The sequence below is a fragment of the Typopeltis vanoorti genome, chromosome 1 (assembly GCF_054136105.1).
Source record: "Typopeltis vanoorti isolate ZY-2024b chromosome 1, IOZ_Tvanoo_1.0, whole genome shotgun sequence".
Taxonomy (NCBI): Eukaryota; Metazoa; Arthropoda; class Arachnida; order Uropygi; family Thelyphonidae; genus Typopeltis; species Typopeltis vanoorti.
Window position 1 is genome coordinate 79,565,462 of NC_143549.1, and position 21,750 is coordinate 79,587,211.

Genomic DNA, 21,750 nt, shown 5'->3' on the forward strand with positions numbered 1-21,750 from the left:
TGAAAAACCTAAGTTTCCCAAGGTGGAAATCCCTAAATCCTCCATATGAGACCTGCCAACTTACCTTGACTTGAGAAGCCCCGATAAAGGTTCTTCTCATCCTAGATGAGATTTGAACCCAGGCCTTTCCAAATGAAGAGCACTGCTGATACCAACAGGGCAACAGAGTCTCTTGATTCAGAATGAATTCTGAAGTCTCTGAATTCAGAATTCAGAGTCTCTTGATTCCTCCTTTCTTCAAAACAGAAGAAAGGAGGAATCTGGTCACATTTTGCTTGAACAGCTGAGAGTTGTAATCTTTAGAAGGCAGAGTGGGGGAGAACCGTTTCAAAGGACAGAAGTAGATAGAATGAAAGGAGGCAGTGCAGTTCATTCAGTGAGTTTCAAGATGGACTGTAAAAGGATGTTGGTTAGTAGGCTCTTGTTTTAATGATTTTGAAAGAGAGTGAAGGAATAATAGCAACCAATTCAGCAGAACACTGTCCCAAAAGAGAAATCTGATCGTGTTTGAATATCTCAGTATTACTGAAAGTAAAGGTTTGGTGGCATTAAAGTTCACAAAGTTGTCCTTGCTCCACTGAGATATAGCTAGGAGATCTGAATTCAGATCACTGGTCATGGTAGATCTTGAGGATTCTAATACTTGAGCATTACAAGGCAAGTTGAATGAAAAGGAGGAATGGAGTGTACTGTTGTCAGCAAATAAGATTGGATTGGAAGTCTGAGAGAGAGGGTCATTTATATACAAGAGGAAGAGAGTGAGTGAGTAAAAGAACATAACCCTGGAATACACCTGCATTGGTGAGGAAATCTCAGGAGAGTAAATTGTCCACCAAGACACATAGTAAGTGACCAATGAAAAAAGTTGGTGATCCAGTTGTAGAATGAGGAAGGTCATCAGCCACTCTGACCTCTCTCTCTCTCTCTAAAGTGAGAGAGAAATTGTAACGACAGAATGTAAAGACATTCTGTCATTACAATTACAGATCATACGATGGTAGTTTGTTAAGTAGGCCCCTGTGCCAAACTCGACCCAATGCTTTTGAAATCTCAAGGGCAACCAAGTGAGTTTCTCCAAATTTCTCCATGGCTTGAGTCCAGAGGTGGGTGGTGAAAACAAGATCAACTGTAGAGCGCAAATGGCGGAATCCATATTGCTGGTCAGTAATTAGTTGATGGTTCAAGAGTTAGTTGTTGATGATCTTCTCCATAATTTTTAAGAGAACAGAAGTGAGAACAATTGGACAGTAGTTTGTTGGTTGACTTTTATTACCCCCTCTTTGGGATGGGTTGGATGTGGACAGGATGGCCGTACTTACACTTTTCCTGAGGTGGGTGGGGGTTTGAGACAATAGAGTGCTGTGGGGACCCCATCTCATTGTTTGGGGTCCTTAAATTAGCCCTAATTTTTTGGGGCTTCCAGCTAGAGCCTCACGTGCTTATGCATAAGTATGGTACTGGATGTGGACCCTTTTTCATGTTGTGGGGTAGTGCCATTTGAATAGGATAGATTGAAGAGGTGATACAGGTGATGTTAGTTCTAGGGCACAATTTTTTAATGCAACAGGAGGGATACCATCATGACCAGATGCCTTGTTTGTGTCCAGGTTGTTAAGGATTCTTCAGATTTCTTTTCGTTGGAAGACATGAAGGGGAACCATTCTTGATAGAGTGGAAGGGAACTATGCCCAAGTCATCAATGCAGGAATTAGAAGAGAAGAGTGATGCCAGTAAGTTGGCCTTGTATATAGGTGAAGTAAGATTGAGATGTGAGATTGGTGGAAACCTGGGTGGGCAGAAGTTGTGCCCAATGGTCTTGACAAGGGACCAGAAGGAAAGACTGCCATTTCAGAAGGTGAGTTTGCGGCATTTGACCCTTTCGAAGTCTGACTTGGACTTGGTGATGATTCTTTTACAACTGTTGCAAGCTGCAGTGTAGGCAGCTGGAGTTTTTTCTTTTACAACATTGGGACATTTTTTTGAGAACCAAGGTTTAGATGGTGGCTGAGAATTTGGAGTGGAATAAGGGATGAAAGCCTTCATTTCTGTGAGGATGATTTCTGTTATCCAGTCTGAGCAGGTGTTTGGATCAGAACTGAAGCAGTAGTCAGACCATGGGAAGGAGAAATAGGTCATGGAGGTCCTCCCTTTTGGCACCCTTGTAGTGCCAAAGGACACGAGACTGTGAAGATTGTTCTGTGGCAAAAGAGACTTGCATGAGTTTGTGGTCCAAGTTACCAAGAGGAAAAATGCAAGTACAGTGTACCTGGAAGGGGAGCTTGTTAGGCAGAGGTCAAGTGTGTTGGCAAATTGTGGAGGATTGTCAGGCATTCTGGTAAGAAGACTGATATAATGAAATAGGTCATTGCTGATGGCAAACACCTCAGCATCCATGCCTTCTTGATCAGAGAAACTGGAGAAGGGGAACCAATGTGAGTTATAGACATTGAAGTCCCCAAGAAGGATGACCTCACTATTGGGGTATTTCAACTGCAGAAAGTAGAGCTTTAGAGAGAGAGACAGTTGAAGAGGGTCAGAGTGGTTGATGGAATTTGGAGAGCAACAGAGTATATGAAAAGGGCAGGTTGGTTTAGTAGAGAAATTTTTGAGCCAAAGAAGATCAAACAGTGAGGATTCAAGGGTTTGATGTCTCTGGCATGGTATATATCGGTTCTGATGAATGCACAAGTGCCACCCTTGTGATGGACAGCAGTTGTTGAAGTTGCTAGTTGGGGTTCTGATAGGAATGATACTTGTAGTTTCGAAGACTGTAGGTGGTGGTGGTGCACATCATTTACATTACTGTTTAGCCATGGATGTTGGTGAAGTGGATGTAGAAACTTTTTTTTTTTTTTTGGTAAGAATTAATGTTGGCAGGTTGTTTGATTGGATTTCTGTTGTTTTTTTATGATTCTTTTTATTGGATTCTTGGTGTTTATAGGTGGATTTTTTTAATGAGTTTTTTTTAACTATTTTATGTGTGAGAATTTTTGTGATTCACAGTTAAATTGCATTTCCTTGGGTTGTGGTCTCTTGTATCAGATGAAGAAGAGAAAGAAGAAGTGGGTCATGCAGTGAGAGATGACAGACTTGCAAACATACTGCCCGTCAGAGGTAACTCAGTCTCCTGTCCATTTAAAACCCATGGGTTAGAAAACCTAGTTTTAGAGAAAGCAATATTTATTTTATTTAGTTTGTGTATGTGCCATAAAAATGGTAAAGGCTGATCTTACCTTCGCAAACTGTTGATGAATTCCATGAAAATTCACTATTTCCACTGTTATTTTTTGATGGCGAGTTTTTTTTCCTTGTATTATATGATGAACAAACAGATGGTACCACTATTGTATCTTTAACTATTTTTTCTACTTCAGGTTTCGTGTCATGTATACTCCCTTTGTTATTTTCTTTGTGTTCAAGATATTCTGTCGTTACAATTACAGGAGAGGGTAACGGAATGCAGTTTTCGGTATTAATATCTACAAGTATTCCACATAAAGGAGAATAACGGAGCTTTTCCAATTCCGAATCCTTATTTCTTGAACTGGATTCAGTATCTGGAAGATAACCATCATTAATGACTGGAAGAAGACCTGCATCATCTGATTCTAAATGGCAAACAGGGAATCGTGACTTTATTTCTTCAAACCCATGAAGATCTATAAGAATTCCAGTTGGACAATCTGCAAAAACAAGAAAATGTATGACTATTTGTATAAATTATTATTATGTGACACCTCCACGGAGTCCAAAGACTCATTGAGGGAGAGTGTGCCAACATCATCTAACGATTGGCCCCTCCCAAATACTAACAGCGCTCAAACTTGCTTAAGTTTTTGTGAGCAATTAATAGCAGAGGCTTTACCAATCAACCGACCTTTGCTCAAAAGCATATGCAAATATTTTAGTTTTTATAAATACTAATAGCTTGTGACAACATAAGCTGCAGTATTAACATGTTCCTGGGCAGTGGAAGTGAAGATTAGTTCCAAATTCACTGCTATGCATGATAGTCAATAAATATCATTTTTAGAATATATAGTCTTTTTTTAACCTGTTATGCAAATTGTGGGATATTTCAGAAGAAAATTTTGTTTTAAAATGAGTAATTGAATGCCACTGTGGGCACTTTCATTATATTCCAATTTCAATTATTGAAAAAATGCCTTTTTATATGCTTTTTAGGTAAATTACAGGGAATTTCTTTGAAAGTTTATTTTTCACTTGGTTAGACTATAATAAATTTAGTTTAATCCTTTTTCCAAGTGTGAGCAAACAAAGTTTGTGCCTGAAAGTATCTTCAGGACTGGGGTAAGGTGGTACAACACTGGGCAACTCGTTGCAAAGGTGGAGCAAGTTAACATCACTCCTATCTCAGTATCTCCCAAAATGCAACACACATCTTGTGGATATATATAATGTAATGCATTAAGGGAAGGACCACTAAACATACTAGTTTTTGCCCTTTATTGAGGTCTTTTCAGTGTCAGCTCTTCTTTATGCGGATGATGTTATACTTCTAAATAAATCCGCTACAAGTCTGCAAGAATCTCTGACTAAATTGAATAGCTGTTGTAATAGATATGGTATGAAATAAAAATACAATAAAAAGACAAAGACAATGAAAATAGGCAGAATCATTGAAAATGTCAACTGTGTTGTGAATGGAGAACCTGTGGAAAAAGTAAAACATTTCAGCTATATAGGCATGATTTTTACTGAAGATGGTAAATTAAATATAGAAATAGACAACAGAATCAACAAAGCTGGTATGGTAGGAAGTCAATTGAATAAATTCATATGGAATAAGAGAGAAATTAGTCGGAACACTAAATTAGCTGTATACAAGACAGTGTTCAAACCAGTTTTAACTTATGGATCTGAGAGCTGGATCAGAAGTAAAATACTTGACCAAAGACTAGAGACCACAGATATGAGAGTCCTGAGAAAGATTATAGGCGTGAACAGGTGGCATCAATGGCAATATCATATTAAAAACGAGGATATTAGGAAAGAACTTGACATTGTCAGCATCCAGGAATGCGTTAGCAGAGCTAATCTCAGGTGGTACTAAAACAGAATGGGCGAGGAAAGATTAGCAAAACAAGTGTTCTCTGCCAGGTTGGCAGCAAAACGACCCAGAGGAAGACCAAGATATAGGTGGATTGATACGGTACAAAGTGCCTTAGAAGACAGAAATATAAGATCTGATAATGTTGGAGTCTTGACAAGTAACAGACTGATTTGGAGGAAAATTGTAGATAGGAAATTAATAATGATGTAATTTTTTTCATGTAGTACTATCATATCCTGTACAACCCTTGAGGGTACATGGCAGGAATTTGATGATGATGATGATCTCTACCTATAGGAGTTGCCAAACGGTGTGCCACCTTTTTATTAAATTAATCTGGATTTAGAGAAAGATGTTGAAAGTTTATTTTTCACTTGGTTAGACTATAATAAATTCAGTTTAATCCTTTATCGAAGTGTGAGCAAACAAAGTTTGCACCTGAAAGTATCTTCAGGACTGGGGTAAGGTTTTACAACACCGGGCAATTCATTGCAAAGGTGGAGCAAGCTAACATCACTCCTATCTCAGTATCTCCCAAAATGCAAAACACATCTCCTTTCGGATATGTATAATGTTATGCATTTAGGGAAGGACCACTAACCATACTAGTTCGACCGTTATTGAGGTCTCTTCAGTGGGAGTCAGGCCCAAGTGGAGATAGCAGGCAGAAGCATTAGCAAAGTCATCTCTATCTATAGGAGTTGCTTGTTCCACCTTTGCAACGAGTTGTCCGGTGTTGTACCACCTTACCCCAGTCCTGAAGATACTTTCAGGAGCAAACTTTGTTTGCTCACACTTGGATAAAGGATTAAACTAAATTTATTATAGCCTAACCAAGTGAAAAATAAACTTTCAACATCTTTCTCTAAATCCAGAGTAATTTAATAAAAAGGTGACATACCGTTTGGCAACTCCTATAGGTAGAGATGACCTTGCTAATGCTTCTGCCTGGTATCTCCACTTGGGCCTGGCTCCCACTGAAGAGACCTCAATAACGGTCGAAACTAGTATGGTTAGTGGTCCTTCCCTTAATGCATACATTATATATATCCGCAAGGAGATGTGTTTTGCATTTTGGGAGATACTGAGATAGGAGTGATGTTATCTTGCTCCACCTTTGCAACGAGTTGCCCGGTGTTGTACCACCTTACCCCAGTCCTGAAGATACTTTCAGGCGCAAACTTTGTTTGTTCACACTTGGATAAAGGATTAAACAAAATTTATTATACAGGGAATTTCAAAAGAAACAATTCTCACAACACTAGAACATAAGGTTTAAATTTAATGGTTAACCACCTTCAATAACTGCCACAACATCAATTATTGCAATATTAAGCTTTTATGCAAATTATGGAAATTTAAGAGGACAATTTTCCCACCATCAGGTGAGTACAAGCTTTAAAATGAGTGATCACATACATTCTTAAATGCTTTCATTAAGTATTACAATTATCAGAAAACAACTTACAAAATTACATATACAGATACTAGAAATAATTTGATAAAATATTGTCAATGTTCTTAAAAAATAATTTGTTACAGGCACAGAATATATATATATATACATAGATGTTTATACGAAGATTTACTCGGTTTGGGAACATGTTAAAAGTATTAAATAACTAAAGATCGAGAATAACATAAAAGGTTTTAATCGCACAACTAATTTCGTCTAAACACACACTTCTTCTGGTGCTAAAAAACACATAAGAAGAATGCCAGTAAGGAACTGGATCCGAACAGTATTAAATGCAGCAAAAACATTGTAGAGGCTAAAGCCTAGATGAGTTTAAAAAAGAAGAACAATCTCCAACTGTATTATTAGGCACATGCGTGCGTCCACGGTCTCATGCACGGCAGTAATGAATAGCAAAGCTGTGGCAGTCTAATAAGTTGTAGCTTAAATTACTATTGATGTGAACAGGGTTTAGGATTATTTCTCTGGACTCCAAAATTTTTCTTTCTATCTCATCATAACAATGGTGAAGATTGTTAGCCCTTTCCCAGAGTTCTGGATGTGGGAGGCCCTCCTCATTTGAATTAGCTTAAAACAGGACATGAGCAGATAAGGCACTGGCTCGAGTTCTTTTGTAGTTGATGTCTCTTTGATGTTCTTCGATACGGAGTTTGATTTTTCTGTCTGTCCAAAGTAAGGTTTGCCACAATTGCAGAAAATTTGATAAACTCTGGAATATTTGAGACTGTTATGATTAGTCTTTGGTCGACTGAGAAGGGAACGTAGCTTAGGCAGTGTTGTGAAGAAGGTCCAAATATTAAATTTTCTTAAGATTTTTGCTAATTTTGGAGAGATAGAGGTGATGTAAGGAATAGAAATACTGCCCTTAGAAACTGTAGTATTTTCATTATGGCGGCAGGGAGGAATGAAGAGGAGTTTGTTGATAATTTTCTTTGAATAGCCATTTAATCGAAATGTGCTTTGAAGATGATTAAGTTCATTGCTAAGATCCTGTTCATCTGAAAGTGTGCGATCCCGGTGTCCAAGAGTAGATATGATGCCGAATTTCTGCGGAGGGTAATGGCGAGAATCGGCGTGGATATATATGTCTGTATGAGTTCAGTTTTCTAAAAATAGTGATTTTGAATTTCACATTTAAACAGGACAGTTTTACATCTAAGAAAGTTAGAGAGCCTTTATCCTCCAATTCAGCTGTACACTTAATTTTAGGATGTATATTATTTAGGTGTTCTTGAAAGTTCCAAAGGCTATCAAGGCCATGTTCCCAAATTAGAAAGATGTCATCAATATAGCATTTCCACAATTCAAGTTTTAAAGGAAAGAATGAAACAGTTTGCTGAGAACAACAACAGAATTACCAAGAAATTTATGCCTTTCCCTCCATTCTCTCCATCCTCTAATTCCTCAGCTATGTGGTCTTCGAAAAATTCACGAGGAGAATATCCCCCTTCGTCCGATAGTTGAAGGTATTGATTCTCTGTAGTACAGACTTTCTAAATATCTCGCCGCTGCTTTAAAATATTTCTCAGAGAAATCTTCATCCTTTGTGCAAAACTCCACAGATTTTGTAAACATATTACAATCAAAGACACAGATATCATGGCCAGCTTTGACGTAGTTTCATTGTTTACAAATCTTCCTACAGATGAAGATTTCTCTGAGAAACATTTTAAAGCAGCGTCGAGATATTCAGAAAGTCTGTACTACGGAGAATCAATACCTTCAACTATCGGACGAAGGGGGATATTCTCCTCGTGAATTTTTCGAAGACCACATAGCTGAGGAATTAGAGGATGGAGAGAATGGAGGGAAAGGCATAAATTTCTTGGTAATTCTATTGTTGTTCTCAGCAAACTGTTTGTACTGTTTTGAAATTCTCTAGTAGGATCTCTTTCAAGAGTTAAGTGTCAGTACGTAGTAAATCTTGTATCTTATGCTGATAATCTGTTTTGTTGAGGACTACTGTAACATTTCCTTTATCTGCTGGAAGAATGACGATGTCTTGGTTATTCTTTAGTTGTTTAATAGCCTGTTGTTCTGAAGAGAGAGAATGTTGTCGATAGGAGGTTTAGCGTTGTTAATAGTGAAGATAGATTCAATACGATGTGATTGTGTCCTGGGTAGGAAGAAAAGTAGCTTTCTCAATTTTGGTGAGAAATAATTCTTTAGGAATAGATTTGAGTGACAGAACGAAATTAAGACCTCTTGAGAGAACACTTTTTTCAGTGGCTGATAAGTTGTGACTAGACTTGCTGATAACCACCTTCTCCTGAGACAAGTACGATTTGTTGAAAAAAAGACATCTTGTTTTTCTCAGAGAGAGAGAGAGAGAGTTGAATTTCCTGATTAGTTTTAACTTGTTGACATTTTGAGGCAAAAAATTCACTTACCTCCTTAATATGGTTCCAGATGCTACTACCCACTGAATGTTCTATGTTGTTAGAGAGTTCAATTTTCTTTCAGCAAACAAGAGGGCCAAGGTGCGTTTTGTGTCAAAAATTCTCTCGGCAAGGAGTTCTAATTTTGCTCTGTGATAAATCCTATATGCCCTTTCAGTTTTGATGTTCTCCCTTAACGTGATAAAATTAGGGAAAACAGTGTGGAACTTGTAGCGTTTCAAAAATACCAGTCTGTTGATAAATAGACCAATTCTTTTCAGAGTCTTCTGGTATTCTTTGATGTTGTGGTGAATTGCCTCATCATAAAGACCAGAATATAGGAAGATTTACTCAGTTTGGGAACATGTTAAAAGTATTAAATGACTAAAGACCGAGAATAACATAAAAGGTTTTAATCATACAACTAGTTTCGTTTAAACAAAGACTTCTTCAGATGTGTTTTTAGCACAAGAATGCCAGTATGGAATTGTAGAGGAACTGGATCTGAACAGTATTAAAAAACACAGCAAAAACATTGTAGAGGTTAAAGCCTAGATGAGTTTTAAAAAGAAGAACAATCTCCAACTGTATTATTAGGCACATGCATGCGTCCACGATCTCGCACACCCAGTATTGAATAGCAGAGCTATTCAAGTCTGATAAGTTGTAGCTTAAATTACTATTGATGTGAACAGGGTTTAGGATTATTTCTCTTGACTCCGAAATTTTTCTTTCTGTGGCAACACTCAAGTCGGCGAAACTAGTACTACATCTCTGTAGAAATCTCCATCCAATTAAAACCCAGTTTTATGTGTTTCTTTGTCATATATCTTTTCCAGATCTACAAAACTTAAATACAGATCTGTGTTATTTTCCCATGATTTCTCAACTATTTGGTTTTAAAGTGAAAAGCATTTCTCTTGAATGTTTTCTAACACTGTGCTGTCAGTCCTTGTTTTATTTAGCAATATTTCCAAGTAATGACTCCAAACATCTAGAATATCTATCTTTGATTTTATTGTCACCTTTATCATCTCTGGTTCCTTTTTGAAACTTTTTCAATAGCCTCTCATTTGCCACTCTTCCTAGTATTTATTTCTTATTTTCTTACCAAAGTCTTCCAATGACTTCTGTTTAGCTAGTGGTTTTAAACAGCGGTTCACTTTCTTAAATTTTTCTTTGTATTCTCACAGAGTATAAGATGACTTGTAGGAACTATCAATATGCTTCCTTCTTTCCCTTACCTGTCTCTTTAAACTTCTTGAGTCCACCAGGGAGTTCTGATTTTTCTACTTTGCAGACAACCTCACCAAATGCTTCTCTGGCTGAATCCATCAATGTTATCTTCATGGTATGCCATGGAATCTCCAAAGTTTGCTTCTTGTTTTCAAATTCCTTAATTTTTTTCTTGAATATTATTTGTGTATTTGAATCTACAGTTCACCTCTGAAAGACATTCAACTTTGATTTGTTTTAAAACTTTCTATATGCTTTTCTTTACAACATGATCTTGTTTTTATCCTGATCAAAACTAAATGGTTCATAGAATTTAGAGACAAAAACACACATGTTAAAGTAATTACTTATAATTATGAAAATAACACTCAACATTTCAAACTCTATATCAAGGTCATCATCAGGAAAACATACATACGCACATTACACAAGCTACATGACAGCACACAAAAATAAAATAAATCTAAATGCTTTGTTAATTGTTTACCCTAGCTTGACCTCTGGTGAAAAAAAAATAATAATAAATGAAATATATACAAAAATATACATTGACAAAATAAAATAAATTTTTATACATATCAGTATAATAATAATATACAGATGATAGAAAAAACATTTCTAAATAATAAAAATATAGTAGAACAACAATAAATGCATCTTTACAGTCCTCTTATATTAAGGTTTTCTTGTGTTGGCATTCTGCCATCACATTCTAGATAATATATAGGTTGCAGATGGGTCCTTTAGATTCTTCAAATTACTAATCTGTCAAGATTAGTAATTTGAATAATCAGTTTAGATTTGGATGATGTTTCAGCATCTCACAAGCTTTCAAGAAAGCTTGTGAGATGTGGTGCCTTTTTCAGTTGATTCTGTGACATGTTTGATGTGCATGGTCTGACAGGTCTGTTTTACTATAGTGGAGGAATTTAATGTAGTGTTCATGTTTGTCCTTTCTTATTGGGACGGTGCACCCTGTTTCCCCTATGTAAGGTAGGTTGCAGGTGCACAAAATTTTGTAAACTAAGGGTAGGCAAGGTAGTAGTACTATCATAATATCCTGTACACCCCCTTGATGGTACGTCAGAATCTCATGAACTGTTTTCTTTGTCGTAGCCATTTTTTTTTATAAATGTTTGTTTAAAGTTTATATTCATTGTTTAGTGCCTGCTCAGTGGAGCAAATTGTTAGGGTTCTATGTTTGACGGTGCAGATGATCCCTAGTTTTTGTGTCGAACGGTAGTACAAATTTTTATGTGTGTGTGTGTGTGTGTGTAGGTTTGAGGTAAACTAAATGAAAATCAGCCTGAGGAAAGGTGTGTGTGACAAGTGTGTCTAGAAAAGGAGGAGAGTTACTGTTTTCAATCTTGATGGCAAACTGGATATGTTTGTGCTGTTTGTTCAGCAACAAACATATCCAGTTTGTTCCTGGATATTAAATGTTTCGCAGCTGTGGGGCCAAATAGCAAAAATACCATCAACATATCTGAGCCAGACTTTGGGCTTTAGGCTTGCTGAATCTAGAACTTGTTGCTTGAAGTCTTCCATGTAAAAGTTAGTTATAGGGGTAAAAGTGGTGAGCCCATGGCCATACCTTCTTTTTGCAGGCAGAAATTATTTTGCCACACAAAATAACCATTGTGAAGTACATGAGCAGAGGGTAATGATACTGGGTGGAAATATGTTCTTTATGAGAAGGATAGTATCACTCATTGAGACAGTGAAAAGAGCAGTTATGTCAAAGCTGACAAATAAATCATTGTCACTGAGTGTGATGTTTTAATTTTGTTGACAAAGTGTTGTGTATGTTTTTATATATGAGGGAGAATGACCTACCAACTCCTTGAGTGCAGCTGGTGGATAAGTGATAATTGGGGCTGTCAATTCCTTCAACTATCAGTCGTAGTGGTGTGTTTGTTTTGTGTATTTTTTGGCAGGCCACAAATTCTGGGAGCACGGGCCTCTTGCGGGAATAGCATTTTAATTGTTTCCTCTGGCCACATGATCACCAACTAGATTATTTCTGTTGTTTTCTTTTTGATGCAGTTAGTAGGATTGTAGTTAACCAATTAGTATGTGTTGTGATCGGATACCAACTAGTTCACTTTTTCAAGGTATACAGCTTAATCAAGAACAACAGTAACATTGCCTTTATCCATCTTGGTAATAACAATGTCTTGGTTATTTCTTAGAGATTTAAGGGCTAATTTTTCTGCTTTGGTTAAATTGCAACTTGGCTGTTTACTAGAATTTAGTATATTTAATGTTTCCATCTATTTAATTGGCTATATTAGAGGGGATTTTAGACCCCCTTCAATGTGGTATATGAAGTCTAGTTTGTTTGGGGTGATAGCATAGCTTAAGCCATTTTTTGCAGAAGCGAGATTTCTCCTTAGTTAAGGTTGTAGCTGGATGTGTCGATAACTTGGCCATGGTCCATTGGTGGCTCCATACTTTGGTTGTTTGTGATTGGCTGCTCCTCTGAGCATAGTGTCTGGATTGTCCGTTGCTTTTTTGTTGTTTCAGTCTTTGGAATTTCGCTATTTTTTTTTTGTTGTTTTTAGACAGCATGTGCTTTGCAGAATTGTCTGCGATCTTCTCTAGAATATCCCAAATATTGGGATTTATGTAGCTCAATAGTTCTAATTTATGGGCATAAACATGGAGTGCTTGACTGAAGTAAAATTTCTTTTGAGCTTAATGTTAGTTATCAAGTTGCTGTCTCTACATTGTTTTAGAAAAGCTAACTAATTTAAATGGAAAAATGTATTTTTTTATCTTACCATAGTGGCTGCATTACCTGTGGTCAACTCTCTATGGATTATGACAATTCTTTCTTTTAAGGTTTTCATAGAAAAGAATTTCATTATCAATTTCCTGATACGTACCATCAAGGGGTGTTCCGGTTACTATGACAGCACTACATGATTGTTTATATTATTAATCTCCTATGAACAATTTTCCTCCAAATCAATCTATTACTTGTGAGCAGTCCATTACTGTCATATCTAACATTTTGTGCTTCTAAGGCACTTCTCATCGAATCAATCCGACAAGAGTCTTCCTCTGGGTCTCTTTCCTGCCATCTTGGTATCAAACACCTGTTTTCATAACCTTTCTTCACATATTCTAAGTGGCCTACACATTCTTGAATGCTAATAATGTCAAGGTTTTTTCTAATATCTTCATTTTTAATATGATTCTGCCATCGGTTCACTCTCCTAATTTTTCTCAGAATCCTCGTATCTCTGGTCTCTAGTCTTTGATCAACTGCTTTATTTCTAACCGAATTCTCAGATCCATAAGTTAAAATTGGTTTGAACACTGTCTTGTATACTGCTAGTTTCATGTTTTGGCTAATTTCTCTCTTATTCTATATAAATTTATTCAGCTGGCTACCCACCATACCAGCTTTGCTTATTCTGTTGTCTATTTCCAATTTAACCAGTCATCTTCACTAAAAACTGTGCCTAAATAGCTGAAGTATTTTACTTGTTCAATAGGATCTCCATTCAGAATACAGCTGCTGAAGTTTTCTATGTTCATGCCTATTTTCATAGTTTTGGTCTTTTTAATGATGATTTTCATGCCAATTTGTTAAAGCCGTTATTCAATTTAGTTAGTGAATTCTGGAGACTTGCACTAGATGTGTTTAGAAGTACAACATCATCTGCATAAAGCAAAGAGCTAAGTCTGACATCACCATTTCTAATATCAGGCTTGATGCCACTTTCTTTCATAATGTGATCCATATAGATGAAGAATAAGAGTGGAGATAATGTGAATCCTTGTCTTATCCCTGATTTTACATCAAACCATCTTCCTGTATTTCCTTCAATTCTAACTGCTGACTGATAACTTAAATATAGACTATGTATTGCTCTGTATAATATTCCATTTACCCCATATAATTGTAGTGTTTTGAAAAGCTTTTCTCTGGACACCATGTCGTATGCCTTTTCCAGATCTAAAAAACTTATTATTACGGGCAACTCCAAGGAGTCGACAGACTCATCGAGGGAGGCCCTAACATCATGTCAAGAACAACTATTCATCTTTCACACAGTATCTATCATACCTCGCCTTAAACTCATTCATGGTCATAGCACCCACAACAGACTCTGGCAGCTTATTCCACTCATTCACCACTCTCCAAGTAAAGAACCTAGCTCTAACACCCCTGTTAACCACATATTTGCCCAGCTTCCATGTATGGTCCCTAGTCCTCCCACCACCAGCCCTATTCTCAAAAATATCTTCTGGATTAATCTTATAGAAACCCTTCAGTAATTTGAATGTCTCAATTATATCACCCCTTTTCCGCCTATCAACCAATTTTTGCAACCCACAAATCTTCAATCTGTTCTCATAAGGTTCATTCCACAGACCTGCCACCATCTTGGTCACTCGTCTCTGGATCCTCTCCATCTCCTCCCCATCAAGAAGAAACCCTGGCGCCCATATCTGGACACAGTAGTCCAGATGGGGTCTTATCAGGGCTCGATATAGAGGAACAATAACTTGTTTGTCTCTGCTTGTTAAAGTATTTTTCAGTAACCAAGTGATTTGATGAGCTGTTTTAGCCACTTCTGTAATGTGCTCCCCTAAACTTCAACTCCCTATCCACCAACACTCCCAAATCTCATCAATCTCCTGGAGTACGGTTCCACCAATGTGATATACTGCTGCTAATCTTTTCACTGCATAATGCATAACCTTACACTTTGCTACATTAAATTGACATCCATTTTCCTTAGCCCAGTCCTCCAAGCTATCCAAATCATCCTGCAAAATTTTGACATCCTGTGCACTCACAATTGCTCTACCCAACTTTGCACCATCAGCAAACAAGTGAACACTTCCTCTCAGATCCTTTCCTATATCGCTAATGAACAAATTGAAAAGTAGTGGTCCAAGAACAGAACCCTGCGGCACACCGCTAGTCACAAGCCGTCTTTTGGACTCCACTCCTAAATAAACCACTCTCTGGTATCTTTCCATCAACCACCCTCCTATCCATCTCACCAACCCTATATCCATCCCCATCTGCTCCAGTTTACTGATTATAGTTCCATGTGGTATCCTATCAAAGGCTTTGGCAAGGTCCAGTAGAATCACTGAAAACCCATTACCCTTATCCAGTTCAGTCATTACTGTGTTATAAAACGTGAGCAAATTACTGACGCATGATCTACTCTTAACAAAACCATGTTGTCCCTGATACAGTATCCCATTTTCATCTATCCAATCCTGTATTCTTGTCTTGACTAGTTTCTCCAAGACCTTGACAACGATTCCTGATATGCTAATCAGTCAGTAATTTACAACAGCATTCTTTATGCAGTGGAACTATTTCCCCCCTCTTTTCACCCCCTTGGGACTAACCCAGACCAGAGACTCAGATTAAACAGAATGGTCAAGGGTACTGACAATTTTTTAGTCGCTTCACTTACGACACGAGCTGGTATACCATCCAATCCCACAGATGTATTGACATTGAGGTTTTGTAATAGACTACTCACCTCCACCTCATTCACCACAATTCCCGTATAAACTTTTGGTTCATTCATTTCTGCAAGTCACCACCTGGATGATATGCTCTTGTAAAGTGCTCGCTCAGTAATTCAACTATCTCAATTGATTCAGTTACCTCCCTACCATCGGCATTCTTTAAAATCATTCTGCTGTATACATTTTTTCTTCTACTTGCAACATGTCGAAAAAACTGTTTAGGATTGTCTTTAGCCTGCATGGCCAATGTTCTTTCGTAATCCTTTTTTGCTTTTCTTACCACACTCGTTACCCTTCTGGCCTGGGCTTTATACTGTTCATGTGTCTGCCAGTTACCTTTCTCCTTAAATTCCCTCCATAGTTGTTTCTTTTTTTTGCAGCTCAAGCTTAATGGTGTTATTCATCCATTTAACTCCTACTTGATTTATTATTCGGACTCTAGGTATACAGTCAGCCATTGCTTCATGCAAACACTTCTTAACCAGCTCACATGCATTGTCAACTTCTAGCCCTTGCAGTTTTACATGCCATGGCACTGTACCAATCAATCTCCAAAGCTTGTCATACTTACCAGCCCAATAATTCCACATGTACCCTGTCTTAATTGTAAATTCCACACCTTTAGCCACCTCCCAAGTCAAGACCCTATGATCGCTCTCACCAATTGGTGGCAACGTGGTCATATTCGTTACAGCCAAATTCTCAGATGCAATTACTAGGTCAAGCACTCTCTGACCCCTAGTATTTTCCATTACATGCTGTCGCAGATAGTTATCCCTTAATAACCGCATAAAATCCAATTCTTTCCTCCCATGTGTCCTCTCCTCCTTCCAATCAATGTTACCACAGTTGAAATCTCCCATAATAATTATCCTCCTTCCACTCATTTCTTCTATTTGCTTATGCATACTATCTCCACCATCCATTCCATCACCTGGTCTATAGCAGAACCGACTGTATATTTTGTTCTGCTAGTTTCAATCTCACACCAAATAGCCTCAAATGTGCTCTTATCTCTATCCTGCAGTTCCACTTCTATTCTTCTTGGCTGTGGCTCATCTGCTATCATCAATAACACACCTCCCCCCATTTTATTCTCCCTGTCTCTCCTGAACACACCATACCCCTCACATTCAATCCCACTAGCTGTGTAATCTTTTGTCAGCCATGTTTCACTAATGCCAATAACCTGTGGTCTGGAAGTGCCAACCAAGGCAAAAATTCTTCCTTCTTGTTCCTAATACTTCTGGCATTTGAATACATGAACTAAAGAAGCCGATTTGTCCCATCCCTATTTTGATGCCTTATACTAACTACCCCATTCTGATTCGTGGTCTTTCCTACTCACTTGGGCATGTTACACACATTCACACACTCAACTGTTTCCCTAAAATCAGCATATCTACTCCCCCCACCTAATAACTCTAGTTTCTCTGGTTCTGTACATTCACTTCCGCCACATTTGACAACACCTTTTCAAGTCTCCGCTCACCAAATCCATTCAAATGTAATCCATCCATTTTATATAAATCCTTTCACCCACTGAACTCATTCCACACAACCACAAATTCCATACCACTCAAACATAATTCACGCATAAAGTCATTAGCAATTATGGCTCTCCTTCTATACTCTTCACGTTCATGCCGTGGCAACAGACTCACCATCCTAACACTCTCACTCTTTTCTTTTGCTACCTCAAGCAATTTCTTCACATCCTCACTCATAACCTTTTTGTTTCCTTTCAAATCATTTGTACCCGCTACCACTATCAGTTCCTTCACCTGCTGTTTTTGCATTCTAATTGACTTGCTTACATTCTTTACGGTCGCACCAGGTTGGTACGATTTTGTTAAACTCTCAACTAACACACCTCTTACTAGGGAATCTCCATACAACACATGCTCTTTCATTTTGTTTACACTCACTATCATACCCTTATTTTTTCTATCATACTTTTGCCGATTATTAATCGGTACGCTTGTTAAAGATTTTTGTCAATGTTCCAGTTGCTGGTTTACTCTATGTATCGCTCCACCTAATAGAGCTATTTCACTCATTGCGTCAGTGTCATCATTTTTATTTTCCGATGATTCATTCAATCGTTCTGTATGCTTAACTTCATTCTCTCTTACAACGCCACTCTTCCAGCTATCAGGTACTACCTCGCAAATATACTCATTCATACCTCGAATATTGCTGTTATCTAGATTCTCACTTTCGACAATGTTATCACTCACACGACCTGAAACACTCTTTAAATCCTCACATTCTTTACACTTTTTGCACACATTCACTCCACAATCGTTGTTTAACCAGACTCCAACTGCTCTCCTCGATGCATACATTTCGCAAATGGTACACTGAATCAAGTCTTTTAAGTTAAGATTTTCAGACAAATATGGCGACCTGGACGCCATCTTTGTATTCCTCTTTATGAGAGCCATGTGCACAGATAATCGATCTATCAATTTACTATTAAAATACTCAAAAAACACAAAAATCACCCAGACACATTAAAATACTAAAAGTAAACAATACTATGTAAATACTATGCAAATTCATCAATTTTTACTCAAAATATCATTTATCTGGTCAGGAGCTATCCTCAGGCACTACATACTATATAGCCCTCTAGATAGATAGTTGAGAAACTGTCTGATCCTGAAAGCCTCTATTTGGCCTGAATCGAACTTGTTCTTCAAGTTTCTCTTCCACAATCTTTCTCAACCTCTTTTCAAGCATGCTTGCATAAATCTTACCTGGAAGACTTAATAGAGAAATTCCGTTGTAAATCTCACATTCAGTTTTATTCCCTTTATTATAGATATGTACTATGACAGCTCTACTCCAATCATTGGGAATTCGACCTTCTGGATAAGTTCTCTGAATTATGCAGTGTAACCCTGCAAAACTTTTATACCTCCATACTTAAGCATTTCTGGATGAATATCATTTACTTCAGCTGTCTTTCCACAATTCAAGTTTTTGACAGCTTTTTCTACCTAAAGTATTGATATGTTCTCCTCTGTGCATTCCTCTTGAAAATTTTTTAGTATGTTCTGTCACTGATTGGTTCATTTAACAGTTTTTCAAAGTAATTACTCCAGGATATCCTTATCTTCAGTTTTCATGTCACCTTTATCATCTTTGATTCCTTTTACAGTACTCTTTCCTCCATTGGTAAGCTTCTTCAATAGTCTCCAAAACATTTTGCCACCTTCCTGATATTTATTTTCTATATCCTTACCAAAATCTTTCCATGACTTTTGTTTAGCTACTTTTATACACAGCTTAGCTCTCTTACATTTTTCTCTATATTCTTTTAGTGTATCTGCTGACTTATTTGCTAGGAACTTTTGGTATGGTTTCTTTTCCAGGACTGCTTCTTTAACTTCTTGTGTCTACCATGGTGTTGTTCTTTTTATATCCTTGCAGACAACTTCATCACATACCTCCCTACATGAATCAATGTTTTTTTCAGAGGTTGCAAGGTTCTTGTTTTCAATTTGTTTCAATTTTTCTTCAATAATGTTTGTATAGTCAAGTCTACAATTTACTTGTAAAAGCTGCTCAACTTTAATTATTTTTAAATAATTAAAGCTGTTCTTTTTGATGTGAATTGAGGAATTTATGGAGAAAAAACATGGAGTAATTACTTTACTTATAATTATGAAAATATAATCTGCTATAAATATTTATTTATATTTATATATATTTACATATTTTTCCTCTATCATCTGTATATTATACTGATGTGTAAAAAAAAAATCTATTTTGTTAATTCATTTATATTTTTGTATATATTTCATTATTATTATTTTTTTTTTTTCATAAGAGGTTAGACTAGGGTAAACAATTAAAGCATTTAGGTTTATCTTACTTTTGTGTGAAGTCATGTAGCTTGTGTCCTGTGCATACGTATGTTTTCCTGATGATGACTTTGACACAGAGGTCGAAATATCAAGTGTTATTTCATAATTTTAAGTAATTACCCCAACATGTGTGATTTTGTCTATATAAATTCTTCACTATGAATGCTGACCACCATGTAACCTTAAAAGAAGGAAAAAACTAAACACTTCCAATTTTAAATCTTTTGTATATTCTTGTGTCTTGAACCAGCATGAAAATATCACTATCAAAACAATAATCTCATCTCAATGAGACTTTTCTAATTTCTTGCATCTCTCTATGTGAATTTGTGAACTTCTTTATGTTGGAACATGGTGTTAGTAATAGCTAGTCCATGTTCTGAATAGAAATTCAGCAGGTGCTGAATGAGTCCTTGGATTCCCTGGAGGTGTCAAATAATAATAATAACAACTTCACACCATATTGAAACACAGATCAAATTAGCAGCTCTTATTCAATCTCCTACAGATAAACTCCATTCTCTAGCACATCCTAAAATGTGAAGAGTGCTATGTGATTATAACTTGGTTTACTATGGAAAGGAAGGAAGATAAGTTAACATTTACCTTGGTGAATATAAAAGATATATTCACTACCATTATTATGGCCAATCAGATAGCAGACCACACTTTGGATATCCCTTCACACAGGATTAGATGGAAGAAAACCAATTTGCTATGTAGAAGTTATTACAGGTCAGAGGCTTTTTTTTTTTAGTCCGCAATGACTACAATGCTTCTTCTAACCTTAACAAATATAGCTGAATTAATTTGTCAAAAAAATGAGGAGCGAGTCATCTTAAGATCAACTCAACACAACAACATTTGTAATAACTTCTTTTATACAACATTAGAGGGTGTCAAATTAGGACTCTAGATCATTACAATTTCAATTGTTTCACTTACTCATTGTTGGGTGTATGCTGTAACAAAGAGTTGTGCTCTGAGGATGCTGGTTTAAAACCAGGAAAATAAAATCTAGTCGATACATCTTTTTATAATTTAGTATTTTTGTGTTGTAATAATAAAATAAGTAATGAATTAAGGAATGAGTTTTAATGGCATTTGCAGAATAGTAAATGATTAGTAAAAACACATACACAAGAAATTAATAATAATTTATTAAAGTATATATATTTTTTTTATCTAAATCTAAGATATCATCAGTGCACAAGCAATTTGAAAGCTGGAACCCCAACAATGGATTGTTATTCCTTCAACATATACAAGCCACACTAGGGTGACACCATATAATAAGGTATGATAAACATGATAAACATGAAATAAAATAAATTAAAAATTCTTTAATTTTTTTAAATAATTTTTTTTTTAAATTCTTTAATTTTTATCATACCTTATCATCTGTCATATGGTGTCACTCTAGCATCTGACTCATATGTTGAAAAAATCCAATGTTGGTGACCCACCTTTTTAATTGTACACTAATGAAAATCTGTTAGGTTCAGATCAAAATAACATGCTTTAAGAAATTATTAATTTCTTGTGTCTATGCATTTTTATTGATATATAAGGAAATAAAAAAAAAGTTCAGAATGGGTGGCATTAGAAGAATGGTAGAGACAGGAAATAAATTTGATAGAATGGGTAGAGAGATCATCAGCCATAAGGAACTATCCAAGGATAGTCTGACATGAGTCATGATGCATATGTTTGCTCTAGGTATACTAGAGCAAACATATGCATCAAATCCACCGCTGAGGCAAAAGGAGTCAAAGAATATGTAACTGGGAAGAAGTATAGTTGGCCAAAAGTTATGATCAACAGCTCTGACAAAAGACCAAATAAGTCTTCCAAAATCACTTTTGAATTTAATGTGAACTCCACTCACAAAAGGCTGTTAAGCCTATAGTACATTAATGTTACGGGTAGGTTACTGTTAGATAATTTGGAAATGCTGTTCTAGAGATCAAATATGAAACTTTTTAAGCCACTTCAGTCATCTAATAAGCAAAGTGTGGTCTTATAATCAGGTATTGAAATTCCTCTACCATATAAAGCCATTCACAAAACATCCCTGCTCATGGTGGGATTTTAAGCAACAGCTTGTCAACTGAGGCATGAACACTAACCACTCAGCCATCAAGGCCAATAAGGAAATGAGGCTCAGAAATCACGAAGATCAATTCCATTTGCCATTGT

The 21,750-nt window shown here is 36.6% G+C and overlaps 1 protein-coding gene across 2 annotated transcripts in view; it reads right to left on the reverse strand.

Moving 5' to 3' along the window:
- The window catches only part of LOC150110125 (uncharacterized), a 156,927-nt gene that overhangs the window by 103,132 nt on the left and 32,045 nt on the right, over positions 1–21,750 (reverse strand). For both annotated transcript variants that reach the window (XM_090391576.1, XM_090391584.1), the window contains exon 3: positions 3,234–3,683. In XM_090391576.1, coding sequence (XP_090247702.1) covers positions 3,234–3,683 — 450 coding nt within the window. The remainder of the gene's footprint in view (positions 1–3,233; positions 3,684–21,750) is intronic.